This window comes from Manduca sexta, chromosome 26, assembly GCF_014839805.1.
Source record: "Manduca sexta isolate Smith_Timp_Sample1 chromosome 26, JHU_Msex_v1.0, whole genome shotgun sequence".
Lineage (NCBI taxonomy): Eukaryota > Metazoa > Arthropoda > Insecta > Lepidoptera > Sphingidae > Manduca > Manduca sexta.
In genome coordinates this window covers 16,034,223-16,048,001 of record NC_051140.1, presented here as the reverse complement: position 1 = coordinate 16,048,001, position 13,779 = coordinate 16,034,223, and the positions used below count along the sequence as shown (strand labels likewise).

Here is a 13,779-nt window from a genome sequence, read left to right as displayed (position 1 = left end):
AAATTCTACAAAATTAGTTCTGTTATTTTTCTATAAATATTTTAAATACCACTATAAAACGCAACGCGCAAATCGTTTCAAATTAGTCCGCCTTGAGGCTTTCTAGAGAGAGGACGTATCGCTCGTCGCTCCGGCGAGACTCCAGTTGGACTTTGCTGTGCGTAGAAAAAATAGTCACGTGTATACAGTGATTGCCACATCTTAGTACTTTAGTAAGTAAAATATTTTTTCTTTAATGATTGACAATAATTTTAGTAGTTACTATAAATTATTATTATATTATTATGTTTCAGACACAATGGGAAGTAAAGCTATTTCTAGGCAAGAAAAGGAAACGTAACAACGCTGAAACTTCGGCTAAAGCAAAAGCTAAAAGATTGATGTACTAATGTTATAACATGCGTCTGTAGTATGGTTGTTGCTTTTTTTTACTCATTAAACACTTGAGCATAGTTACTCGAAGGAAAAAATTGAACCTTAAGCTAAAAACAATTAGCCCATTGAAATGTTACATGAGCTTTGTATTTTTAGAGGACCCAATTTTATTTTTAGAACATGTGTCGGGGGTCAATAGAAGCTTAATCTCAAGTTTGTGAGGTCGCCCCCCTTGTCCCCTGGCCGCCATCATGGAAAAAGGGGTGAAAACACTTTTTTCGCGATATCTCAGAAACTATGCGTCTTACATAAATTTTATAAAGTCATAATTTGTAGCAAATTGTTTTGCCTACAAATATGTTTATATAACTTTTTGCCCTAAATTAAAAATTAAAGAAGTTATAAGCAAAAATGTGAGAAAATGTTTATAAAAGTTTTATTTTTTGCTCTATAACTTTTTTTTTTACATTTTACAAAAAAATTACCTCAAACTAACTTGTAAATGATCTTTTGAGGAAAATTGTTCCCTATAATTTTTTTTTATTTCATTCATTTAAAACGCTGTTACAGCGCTCCAAAGTTTACCGGGTTCGTCAATGCTCATGAGAATCCGGTCGAAACAAAATGTTTAACTTATTTTTGATTTTTTTTATTGTAAATATATTATTACAAATTTTTGTTAAATTCGTACAACTTTACTTATTTATTCCTAACTCTTTTCTTTGCCATAGAACTTACCAAATTTAACTTATCGAATGTTATGCAGGTAGAAAAGGTATGAGTTACCATTTGGGGATAAAGGAGAAAAAAAAACATATTTGCAGGCAAAACAATTTGCTACAAATTATGGCTTTACAAAAATTTTGTAAGGCGTATAGTTTCCGAGATATCGCGAAAAAAGTGTTTTCACCCCTTTTTCCAAGATAGCGGCCGGAGGACAAGGGTGGCGACCCCACAAACTTGAGGTTAAGCTTCTATTGACCCCCCACACATGGCCCAAAAATAAAATTGTGTCCTCCAAGAAATGCAATATTCGGTCCTTAAATTGTAACATTTCAATGGACTAAACGCACATTTCAAAACTCGTTTTACGCCCGCGGGGTGCGCGGTTGTATGCGGTACCCGCTGTATTGGCGGCCAACTATTAGAATCGTGCGGGCCACGGTAGCACCAGCGCGCTCTGTGGTTAGTAGGTGGGCGACTGCAGTAGTCGGTAGGGGAGGGGTGGTTACAGAAATCTGACGCCATTTTCCTCCATCGTGATCGTTTCTGATATGATATATAGCAATACCTATTAAAAAAAAAACTATCCAAAAATATAACCAACTTCCGGAAAAAGAAGTCTTTTATTTCTCACTTTTTAGTTATACACCTAAAAATGACATCTCATTACATACACCTTCTGACTCAAAATATAAATTCCAATATGTGATTTCTAATGACTTAATTTAAACTTTCAATACGCTAAATATTAAAAACTGCAGATCTATGGAGTAATTATGTGGTCCATTATAAACATCGTAGCACAGTAATTTTCCTGATTTATTGTCTGATTACGGAGTTCTGGTGCCTATCTTTCGGCTTCATGATGAGCTCCACTTTACTAAAGGGTACTTTCTAAATGCAAATGCATTTGCATTTAAAAGTGAAAAAAACAATTTGTAAAATTGCCGTTAAAATTTGTTAAAAATGTTTATTTTTTTTTATAATTACAAAATGATACATATAAACTATTTCATGATGAATTCTTATATATTTAATAATAGAATTCTTCATTTATCATAAATTCATAAATCATAAGTTACATTCCAATTAGATAATTAAAGCGAAAAGATCAAAATTGGTTGGTCTGACTATAAAGATAGCCGACGCGCTAACTCTACGCACACAGCTACGCAACGGCTCTGTGTGAGTGAATTTTGCGAAGAATTACCTATAGTTGACTTCACGCGCGGCACGTAAACGCTCTTAACACAAGATAATATTGTTATAATAGGGTACCGGACTCATTTTTGTTCTTTACTATTATCAAATATTTACATAATATAAATTATAACACAGAAAGAATTATTAAAATCCGGTAAAAAATCAACAAGTTATCAGTCTTTGAATTTCGGTGGAAAGGGTAATTTACAAGAAACAGAAAAGAGACGAAATACCCACATGTGACGTCATCGGGAATTCCGACGCGGGTTAAAGAAAGAGATGAAGCGATATCCCCACATCGCGCCCACTTCTGTACATTACAATATTTTAAATATGCATTGCTCGCTCATTTTTTAACCAATTTTTATGCAGTTTTCGCAGGAGTGCTTCTTTTTCGTATTATTAACCATTACATATAGAATAATGTACAAAATCAAGCATAGGCCGGTCTCCTATTGATTTTGAACCATAAATTAATATACATAAGTTTTTTTTTCATCCAAATCAACATAAATGTCTTTTTTTTTTCAGGATCGTGAAGTAGCACGTCGCATCCACATTGACTCCGACCTGCCGTTCTTCGAAGTGTTCATTGACACACCGTTGGAAGTGTGCGAACAACGAGACACTAAGGGCCTATACAAGAAGGCGAGGGAAGGACAGATTAAGGTACGCTTTCAATGTCGGTAAACATATTATTGTAAACATAGGGCGGCGATAGCCTAGTTGGGTGTGGAACGGACTGCCAAGACGAATGTACGCAGGTTCAAATCCCAAGGGCACACACCACTGACTTTTCTAAAAAATCATGTGTGTATTCTTTGTGAATTTATCGTTCGCTTTAACGGTGAAGGAAAACATCGTGACGAAACCTGCACATCTGAGAAGTTCTCTATAGGAATTTCGAAGGTGTGTGAAGTCTACCAACCCGCACTAGGCCAGCGTGGTGGACTAAGGCCTAATCCCTCTCAGTAGTAGAGGAGGCCCGTGCTCAGCAGTGGGCAAGTATATAATACAGGGCTGACATTATATTTATTATTAAACATATTATTTAGTTTCTTAGCATTTCGTCTAGAACGTTGACTGGTTAATTCATTCTTACTAGTTAGTAATATATAGTTCAAATGATACTGAACAATAATCCTTGCGATATTTTCGGCGGACGTTTTGGGGTCACTGGGCCGTAAGACCGGTAAAACCAACGTAACCGTTCCTTTCACCCCTGAAGTGGTGGTAGCGACAAGGCGTGTTTACTCCACGAAAAAAAAAAATATAAAAGACTATTGCATCAATTGACATTTTGATTTACAGACTAATAGTATGAGTGTAATATTCTGAACCAATAGGCTTAGAGATAGTTAAAAATGTGCTGGACATTGAATCTTAAAGAACTGATACAGAGGCGGCTCTAGCTCTTGTGTCGCCCGTGTGCAATCAATTCCTTCGAGCCCCCTAGGACACAATGTAATTTTCAATACATTTGATACTTAATATTAAATCCAAAGTTATTGTGTAAAGTAAAGAAGCCGCTCGCTGGCCTTAGCTCGGACGCTGGTTGTTTGAGAGCGCCAGTGTCGCGAGCGACGCATGTCTCTATGAAGGTGTCGTGTCTGACGCTCCTAACACAGTGCGCCCGTACAATAGATAAACCCGCCTCTGAACTGATACGAGAGTGCCATATCGACTTGATGGTGGAATGTTCTAGAATGAAGCTACGTGGCTTTTAATAAATACATAAATATGTCTTCTAATAAACGTGGATTACATCGAAACTAGTCAACCTTGCTCGTCTAACGCGTGTACACTTGTTTATACATTTATAGCTAATTGCTAGTTCAAGTATGGTATATAAATGCGCAGTATACTTACTTATGTATTAGTATACTTTGTAGAGTGTTTATTAATTGCATTATTTATGATTGCGTTGATTCTATAAGTTAATAGAGCAATGAACTTTACTAAGTAATATTATTAGAATTAAAAAATAAGTTGTTGGTGGCTGTTAATAGTGTACCTAATTATGTATGTTATAAGGTACATTAAGCATTATATTACTTTAGATTCTTATATTTGTAAGGTCACCCCTAAACAGAAATAATAGTCGTTGCTGGGTGCTATGATGGCGAATGTTCATTATAGATTGGTGTAGAATAATTGTGTTTATTGATGCAATAATTGTTTTATACGGTTGTTTCAACTACCTCTGATAAATTTGCGCTGTGTTGTCAGAATATTTCGTAAGCTATGCACTAAGATAAAAGATAATTATCTTATTGTAAAGTATGTGGAATGTGACGTCATCTTTATAATAATTGTGTTGCAATAATATGTTCAGATAAATAAAAGTCTCCTTTCACTCACGCACTATCGGTATCTTGAAATTCCCACTAGAATACTGCCATCATAAAAATAATACACTTACATTTTGCTTTTATATATCAACAGCTTTAATGAAACAAAACTCTGGAAAATTAAATAATGTTTGCAAATGTATTACTGTGTTTTTTGTTTTATTTGATATCAATTGTTAAAGTTGTTTTTATTAGGTCCTTCTCGAAAATCAATTCAATTGTTTTAAACATGTGGATTCATTTCTATATGTATTGTGTATGAGGAAGAGTGTTTTTTTTTATTTCTAAATCGTGACGTGCGCAAACAGTTTGCTCGTCTCGACGTTTAACTGCTAAGTTGACCATCAAGTATTCACATACATTTTTCATATATCTATATCGCGTAGAACTTCTAGATGTGTGTATATATTATTTTAATAGTTTTATACTCATACGACTCGCTGCAAGTTTTGCAAGCTTCAATATTTACAAGTTGGCTTGCCTCTTATTGTTTAGAAAAAAATAAAATGACTTGCTAAAGTCGACTTTATCAGTTTTCATGCTGATGTTAACTACAATTATAAAAAACACGCAATGTATGCTTTTTTGCAGGGTTTCACAGGCATCACACAGGAGTATGAGAGGCCCGAGGCGCCTGAGCTGGTGGTGCAGACGGTGGGCCGCTCCATCGAGGAGTCCACCATGGATGTCATACACCTGCTTGAATCCGAGGTAGCGTTTACATACTTTAATATTTCAAATACAACTTTTACTAAGTTGTACGTAAACAATTACTGTCTGTTAAATAATATATAATTATCATTTTATAATCTTATCTGCTTACTATTGTGTAATGAATAACGAACGGAGGTTCTTTTATCATATTAAATAAGACTAGAATCAATATTTAACATTTACTTATAGTAAAAATACTGGAGACTTACAATTTTTTTTTTATACAATCATAATTTTAAAGCTTTTTTTTACGAGTGAACTAACATCACTCCACTTAAGGAAGCGTGTAGGATCGCTCATGTAAGATAGAATCATCATCATCATCACCATGATCATGATCATTAAACTAGGATGATAATAAAAAATATATATTGTAACTCACCATTCGATGTTTAATCCTTTCTTGAATGACTTTATACATGTTTGATTCATAAAAAGAACAAGTGTTAAGTTGGTGAGTAAGTATAATGACTTGAATGATTGACCACAGTGGAGACACAATTTGGGGTAGATCTATTTTTTTTTATACCAGAGATTCGTATCAAAACTACTTCTTGAGCTAAACCCTAACAAGCTCGACTTGAGGCGTGCTTAGTAATACCTACCAAGTAAATCTTGAACTGTTGTAATTGCGAGATACGTAGAGGAGAAAAACTTAGCTAAAGAATAAAACTAAAAGTAATTAAAAAGTTACATAAAATAACAACTTTATGGTACGGGTTCATGCCAAGAGCGAAATACTGATAATATGGCCTCAACATTCAAGATTTTAATGTATCACTTGGAGTGTTTGGTGATCCACAACTCGCAAACATCTGATAAACTGATATCCGTTAAAGATAAAAAAAAATATTTATTCTCCGGTGTAAATTTATCATCATCATCATTATCATCAACCACTTAAAGTCTACTGCTGAACATACTCCTCCCCCAAAATTTGTACACATACGCTTTGTGTAAATTTATACACGTATCAAAATAGAAGTCTAATTGATGTGCTCGAAGGACCAATATTCAATGCCCTTTTTATTTTTACGAATTCGTTTCATATTCGAATGATATCGTCATCATCATCCACAATCTGAAGTGTCCCATTACTGGGGTGTAAGCCCCATTCATATCGTGCCACATTTCGGTCTAGAACCAATAGCATCCAGATTCCATCCGCAGATATTAAAATGTCTTAGATATTACTTCGATCCATCTTACCACTGAACGGCCCACGCTGCGCTTGCCTTGTCTTGTCCACCATTTAGTCAGCGCCTGACTCTAGCTATCATCACTTCGTCTAGCTACATGGCGTGTCCAACTTCACACTAAAACCATTCAAATCACTCATAATTCAATTAATTCACATAAATTTGTAACTATTCACAGGGCATCATCCCTCGCTTCGACAACCATCTCACGGAAGTTGAGGAGTTGTTCATCTACGGCAACAGACTCACAAGCGCCATCGAGGAAGCCGCTACACTACCGCAAATTGAACTGACCACGCTCGACTTGCAATGGGTCCAGGTATAAATTTTATAATGTGTACTAATATCAAGTAAATTTCACGAATATTAATTATATGTAAGTTTGTAATGTTTTAAATTTTTGTGCATTATTCTTGATTGGTTTAATAAAGAGCGGGGTCGCGGGTTAAACTATAGCTGGACATACCAACTGTATTATTATTATTATATATTATTTTCATAGATGTCACCAATAAGTTTTAACTGTACAATTTACAGAATATGTGTTTTCTTACAGGTTTTGTCTGAAGGTTGGGCCTATCCGTTGAAAGGATTTATGAGGGAACATGAATATTTGCAAGTAAGTACATGAATATTTGTAACAAAGAAATAACATTTAGTGTGCAATCTACATAACCAACAGTATAATACCTCTTATAATCGTTAACCTCACGCGCTAACCTTTACGATCTTTTCGTTACTAGTGGTTGGAGATAATAGTATTTTAAAAATAATAAATAGTGAAATTTGTATGTGATGCAACAATTAATCAGCCCGTCGCCGTCCATTACTGAACGTACGCCTGTCCAAGTGAGCGCCAATATCGTCCTTGAAAGGCCGCATCCATACTCTACCCGTCACCCTTTTTAAATTCTTTGGTACATCGTGTAAGGTGTTGTACACTACCTTTACCTCATCGCGGTCTACTCTCACTCGTCCTTCTACACTCTCCACCGGTTTCTTCACAGTCACTAAGGAGGGGGATTCCAGTATACCATTCGCAGGTGTCCTCCGGTGAAGATTACAGGGATGTCTACTAAAAAAATTAAATCACGGGGTCCTCTGTGATCTATATATGTGTATATAGAGGTATCTTGTATGAGGTATACACATATATAGATCACAGAGGACATCGTGATTTAATTTTTTTAGTAGACATCCCTGTAATCTTCACCGGAGGACACCTGCGAATGGTATACTTGCTGCGCGCGCCCGAGTTCTACCCGCACCGGCAAGCGGAGCGCTGCTGTCGCCAGTTCGGCATCGACCACGCCGGACACCCTTACATCAAGGTGTGTAACGCTAGCTTTTGTCTGCGGCTCCACCCGCGTTAAAACATTTTCCGGGATACATATTTTCTGGGAACAAATAGCCTATAGCACTCAGAGGTGTAGCTTCCTATTGAAAAAAAAAATCAAAATAGATTTACTAGTACCTGAGATTAGCACATTCAAACAAACTCTGCAACTTTATATATTAATATAGATTAGTATAAAGTAAGAGTTAAAAGTTTGGGGTTGGATAGCCAATGATGATATGAAGTCATATCAGCGATTAAATCAAAACGTCTCTCTAATGTGTTGGATTGTATAGAGAATTATTAACCGCTCAAGCAACGATTGTAATTTAAAAAAAATTAATGTCAGATTTAACGAAATCGGTTATACACTGGCTAAACTCAATGAATCTTGAATGAAATTAGGTAATAACTTTAAATATTAAGTGATTCGATGTAACATAATTGATATAATTATAATCAGAACAAAATCACTGATTACACTGGTGCTAGATATTGTATTCTCTATTAAGACTTTTTTGTTAATATTGCAATTAGATATCTCACTGCAAGAGAGTAAGAATCATTTTATAACAGCAAACACTTATCTTTCAGATGATCAAAGACTCCGGGGATTGGTTGGTGGGTGGTAATCTGGAAGTGTTTGAGCGTATCCGTTGGAACGACGGACTGGACTCGTACCGTCTCACGCCCAACGAACTGAGGAAGAAGTTCAAGGAACTGCAAGCTGATGCCGTGTTTGCTTTCCAGGTATATTTTAATATCAGCTTGATATATGACAGACAGGATATGTTCGTAATATAAAGTAAATATCGATAAGTTAGTTCGTGGGGAATAAGGCGATATCGTTGTAGCACCGAAACCAAGTTTAATATTATCGTTTACAAGTTTAGTATAGTGTCAATTTCAACTCAAACTGGTGATGGAGTCAATATTGACGAAATCTAAATAATCTTTATGCAGCTAATAGAAAGAAATCTTGTACATTTTCACCTGGATTAGTACGAACTAATCTAGGTGAAAATTTACAAGATTTTTTTACTGTATATCTGGACTTTTGTGATCCAATGATTTGTATACTTTAACAATGGCCGAATCATCGATGATGCGGGGGCGCCATCGTTTAAAAAATATCTATACCTAAAATTGAAGTATGTTTATTTGTTTATCGTAGTTGAGAAATCCTATACACAACGGCCACGCTCTCCTTATGCAAGACACACAGCGTCAACTCGTCGAGAGGGGATTCAAGAAGCCTGTACTCCTTCTGCATCCGCTCGGTACGTTTAATTGAAAATCATAAGTAAACAATCCCAGCCCGATAGTATGTCCACAAAAAACGCGACTCGTAAGTCGATGGTTATTTTGATGATTGTCATTGGTTGAGAGACCACGTGATTTGTCGAAAGACAATACATGTGAGCGCATACACCGCTATTATAAATTATTCTTTCTTTCTTTTATCCTTTCCCTCAGCATGGTCACTTAAGGGCTCGCAGTGCCTAAAGCACGCACCCGCAAGACCGGTGTGTTTGTATAAGCCGGCCCTTGCCAGGCTAACAAACGTAAGTCAGCATCAAAAAAAAAAAAAAAAATTTATCCTTTCAGTCGTTCGAAACATTCGGTAAAATGTGTTTGATATTTTATAATTTTTATTTACTAATTTATCATAATATTCTATTACCACGCTTGAAAGGTCAACGAAGTCAGTGAATTACTTAAAAGTAAGAATTGATGAAAATAACTGCATCTCATTGTGAATCATGTGGTTATTATTATGGCGGTAAATGAACACATACATAAGTAAATATTTTTCTTTTTTTTTTTAGGTGGCTGGACTAAAGATGACGACGTTCCGCTGGAGGTGCGCATCAACCAACACAAAGCCGTGTTGAATGAGGGAGTGTTAGACCCCAACTCTACAGTGCTGGCTATCTTCCCCTCGCCCATGATGTACGCCGGACCGACCGAGGTAATAAAAAAAAACACCACGCTTTTATCCTCGTAGGAATAGGCAAAGCTGCTACCAGGACACCTACTTTTTGTCATGTGTGTTCCGTCTCATGTGATAGGGGATGCTAGCCTAGAGCCATATTAGGTACATATTCCAGGCTACGGAGCAATTCTGAACAGAAAACTTCAATATCGTTTTGCCCGCCGAGGTAGTACAATGGTTAATATTGAACATGTTTATTGGTAGGATTCGTGATGTATATTTCGTTATTTATTTTAGAATAAAATAAAGAATTATCATGTAGTCGTGGGACGAAAATAATATTGGGGAATATTATCGAAAGTCTGATTATGCCTTTAACAATTTAAATATGACGTAAGATTTACTTTATTATAATAAAAATATAATATGTATAACGTTTCAAATACATACCAAACTGTATATTTGTGTATACAGTGACTTATTCAGAAAGCTTGATACATTTGTTTTTGCACTGCCCAGGTGCAATGGCACGCCAAATGCCGTATGAACGCGGGCGCCAACCACTACATAGTGGGTCGCGACCCGGCGGGGCTGCCGCACCCGGCCGGCGGCGGCGACCTGTACGACCCGCGACACGGCGCCATGGTGCTCAAGGCCGCGCCGGGACTCAACGATCTTGAGGTATGTATTGTACAGCTGATGATTTACAGCATAGAGTATATAATTACTGATGTGCATCACATTGAATGGTGTGCCAATTGGTAAAGAGTGAAATTTATAATATTACAACAATAGCAATATAACTGGTTATGATGTCTTGTAGAAACTATTCTACAAGTCCAAGTCTAACTACTAAATTAACAGTTGCCGCCGGCCTGAACAAAACGATTACTCGATGTGTTTTTTTTTGTTATATTTTTTTTAAATTACCTGTACTTGTAACTTTGGCTGCGGATGACCAACACCTCGTAACCATGAAGGCTGCAAGGTCTTCGAAACGTCAAAAGAAAATTAAAATATAAAATCCGCGATGAAATTCGAAAAATAGTTTAATATTTATATTTCGTCTGTGTTGCTGAATTTACCAAACAAAAAAGAAGGTTTGGGAGGTTTGTGGAAAATACACTACACCCACCATAACTAAGCTACCTTTTATTCTTTTTATAAGGAAAGAAAGTTTGCGCGTGCTGCAAAGTCACGCTAGTAAAATATTTCTTACTTTTGTATTTTTTTCCAGATTATTCCATTCCGCGTCGCCGCTTATGACACGTCTGTTGGCAAAATGGCGTTCTTCGATCCTACCCGCAAAGAGGACTTTGACTTCATCTCCGGGACTAGGATGAGAGGTAATTTAACGCTACTAGGTATCGCTTGCTGCTTCGCCCGCGATATAGACTTTTCTTGTTACAAAAATCCCCAAATCACTGTAGCAATTGATAGCATCACCCGTAGAACGTCGGAGGACGCCAGCGCTATATATTTAAAAATCCATTATTTCCAATGGGAGCGAATCACTGGAATAAATAGTAGCTCATGTTTTAATCCAGGACATGGTCAGACTCCCACATAGTTCTAGATTTAACATGAATTCACTTTTATTTTGTCTTTTTTAGTCGTAAAATTTGTAATTGATTTTTGTTGGTATAAAGATTTTAGAAGCACTTACTTTTTTACTAATTGTGCCATATCTGTATTATTGAATTAATTATTTACAGGACTCGCCAGAGCAGGCAAGGAGCCGCCCAAAGGCTTCATGGCCCCAACAGCGTGGAAAGTGCTGTCAGAATACTACCAATCACTTAAATCCAAGATGGACACCAACTAATACAACCTGACAAGTATAGGATAACGTGCACCTAATATTAAATTATTGTTGGGGTTGTATTCCAGATTTAATTATTGTATGTTATTATATTAATTAAAAAAGATAAGGTATGACCTAAATAGATATTAAAATATTATTAGTACATTTTACATTATCTGTGGATAAATTATAGCTCTGGAATTGAAGGAAAAACGATATTTCGCACAAACTCACAGTATTTATTCCACTGTTGCGTACTTAAAATTTTTGGTGCGATGAGTGCAATATATTTTGTTTGATATTTTAGCTTTTATTATATTTTAGAATAAGATTTACATTCCTATGTGACATTTTATAGATTTGTGTACACGTACACATTCCATTTGCGTTTTTTGACTTGTAATTAATTGCTGAAAATGTATTGCTTTTGTATTATATCTGTTAGATCATGTTTTATTCGTAATGTTATCGGGACGTATTGTTAACGTGTAAGAGGTTTAATATAAACTGTTGTAATAATAGTGAATCACGGTGCTTCTAAAGCGACATATTTAATATACAAATAAATAGTATTAAATGCATATTTATTTTATTTCACTCCACGACAAAATTGCTTAAGGCGATACCTCAAGGTCCATTTTCATACATTTTGTTTCACCTTTAATCTGGGTAACTAAACAAGTATTGGCAAGTAAAGAATTTAAATTCACGTCTAGTTAGTGATTAGTTCTCGCAGTTGAAAGAAAAATGTAAAAATAATTAATAATCATGGATATTTCTGCCTTTAAAATTTCGTCGTATTAAATTTTATTAAGAAAATTAAGCCGCCTACAAATAACGCTAAAACCAAAAAAAAGTTTTAATATTACTTATACTGGTTACTTAATTAAGTAATTAATAATTTTGCCTAATTAGAATAAAACATTGTTTTTGTATATTTGGTCATGAGTATAGCTAAAATTACTTGCTAATCTAATTAGCGTAGACAGCAATTTTTATTGAATTACATCGAATTGAAAACCCCCTCCTTCCTTTTTGAAGCCGGTTAAAATAGTAACTGCCTTCGTGTAGTCAACAACGTCGCCAATAGTGCGATAGAAGGCGCCTGTATCAAGGTTCAGGTGCATTTTCTAATTTATAAAGCCACGCTCTAGACATATTCTCTAGGGGTTGAATGTACCAGTTTACAAGAAAATCTCTTGAAAGTGACAACTTGCTGTTATATCGCATAGTAAAATATCCAAAAGCCCAAATAACTCCACCCTTTCCTAATCACTTCTTATTTCTAAGGCTAACATCGCAACCGTGGGAGCCGGGAGGGGGGTACAAGACCTCTCCGGAACAAATCACAATAAAAATAACAGAATGAAAATCAGAACTTTCGACCACAGAGGTTTTATTATGGTTTAGCATAACAAATACCCGCGCGGCTTATTTTAAAAAAATGTAAATTTGGATATTATGTAGTACCTACTTATGCAGATGCACCTCCGTAAAAGTAATCTTAGCGGCGCCCATGATCGCAACCATTTTCCATTGGAGTTTTGGTCGTCTATGGTTCAGAGGGACAACTTAATAGTAGGTAACCTGTTTGCCAAAGCGCTGTGTAATTAGTCAGAAACCGCTCGGCAACACCGGGACACCTAAGATAGATTTCCTTGGTAAAATTGTGCGAAATATTTATCTATTACAAATTGAACTGGGTATATCGTTTGCCTTTAAGCTCAAAATATATTAATCCGTAATTACTGCGTCTACTGCAGTGTCTTTCGTCCTCTACGCAATAGGGTATTTGACATAGTGAAGAAATAAATAAATTTGGTATTGAAAGTTAATTGAATGCAAAGGAAAGTGCCTGTTCAAGTATTGCGTAACGCAATTTTTGAAGATTTTTGAGAACCCCAACCCCCCAATGTAACGCGCCGTAACGTGTTCCTGTACGCCCCCGTAACTCTACAAAAAGTTATGTAACTCTAAAATTAGATTTTTTTTCGCAAAGTACTTAAGTATATAATAATAATATCAGCCCTGTATTATATACTTGTCCACTGCTGAGCACGGGCCTCCTCTACTGAGAGGGATTAGGCCTTAGTCCACCACGCTGGCCTAGCGCGGATTGGTAGACTTCACACACCTTC

The 13,779-nt window shown here is 36.0% G+C and overlaps 1 protein-coding gene across 1 annotated transcript in view; it reads left to right on the top strand.

Moving 5' to 3' along the window:
• Positions 1-12,222, top strand: part of LOC115450833 (bifunctional 3'-phosphoadenosine 5'-phosphosulfate synthase) — a 32,630-nt gene extending 20,408 nt beyond the window's left edge. The window contains exons 4-14 of the mRNA XM_037443170.1: positions 2,833-2,970; positions 5,244-5,363; positions 6,744-6,884; positions 7,122-7,184; positions 7,708-7,896; positions 8,496-8,651; positions 9,076-9,181; positions 9,731-9,873; positions 10,357-10,518; positions 11,075-11,183; positions 11,553-12,222. Of these exons, the coding sequence (XP_037299067.1) occupies positions 2,833-2,970; positions 5,244-5,363; positions 6,744-6,884; positions 7,122-7,184; positions 7,708-7,896; positions 8,496-8,651; positions 9,076-9,181; positions 9,731-9,873; positions 10,357-10,518; positions 11,075-11,183; positions 11,553-11,662 (1,437 nt within the window). The 3' untranslated portion in view covers positions 11,663-12,222. The remainder of the gene's footprint in view (positions 1-2,832; positions 2,971-5,243; positions 5,364-6,743; positions 6,885-7,121; positions 7,185-7,707; positions 7,897-8,495; positions 8,652-9,075; positions 9,182-9,730; positions 9,874-10,356; positions 10,519-11,074; positions 11,184-11,552) is intronic.
• The last annotated feature ends 1,557 nt before the right edge of the window (positions 12,223-13,779 follow it).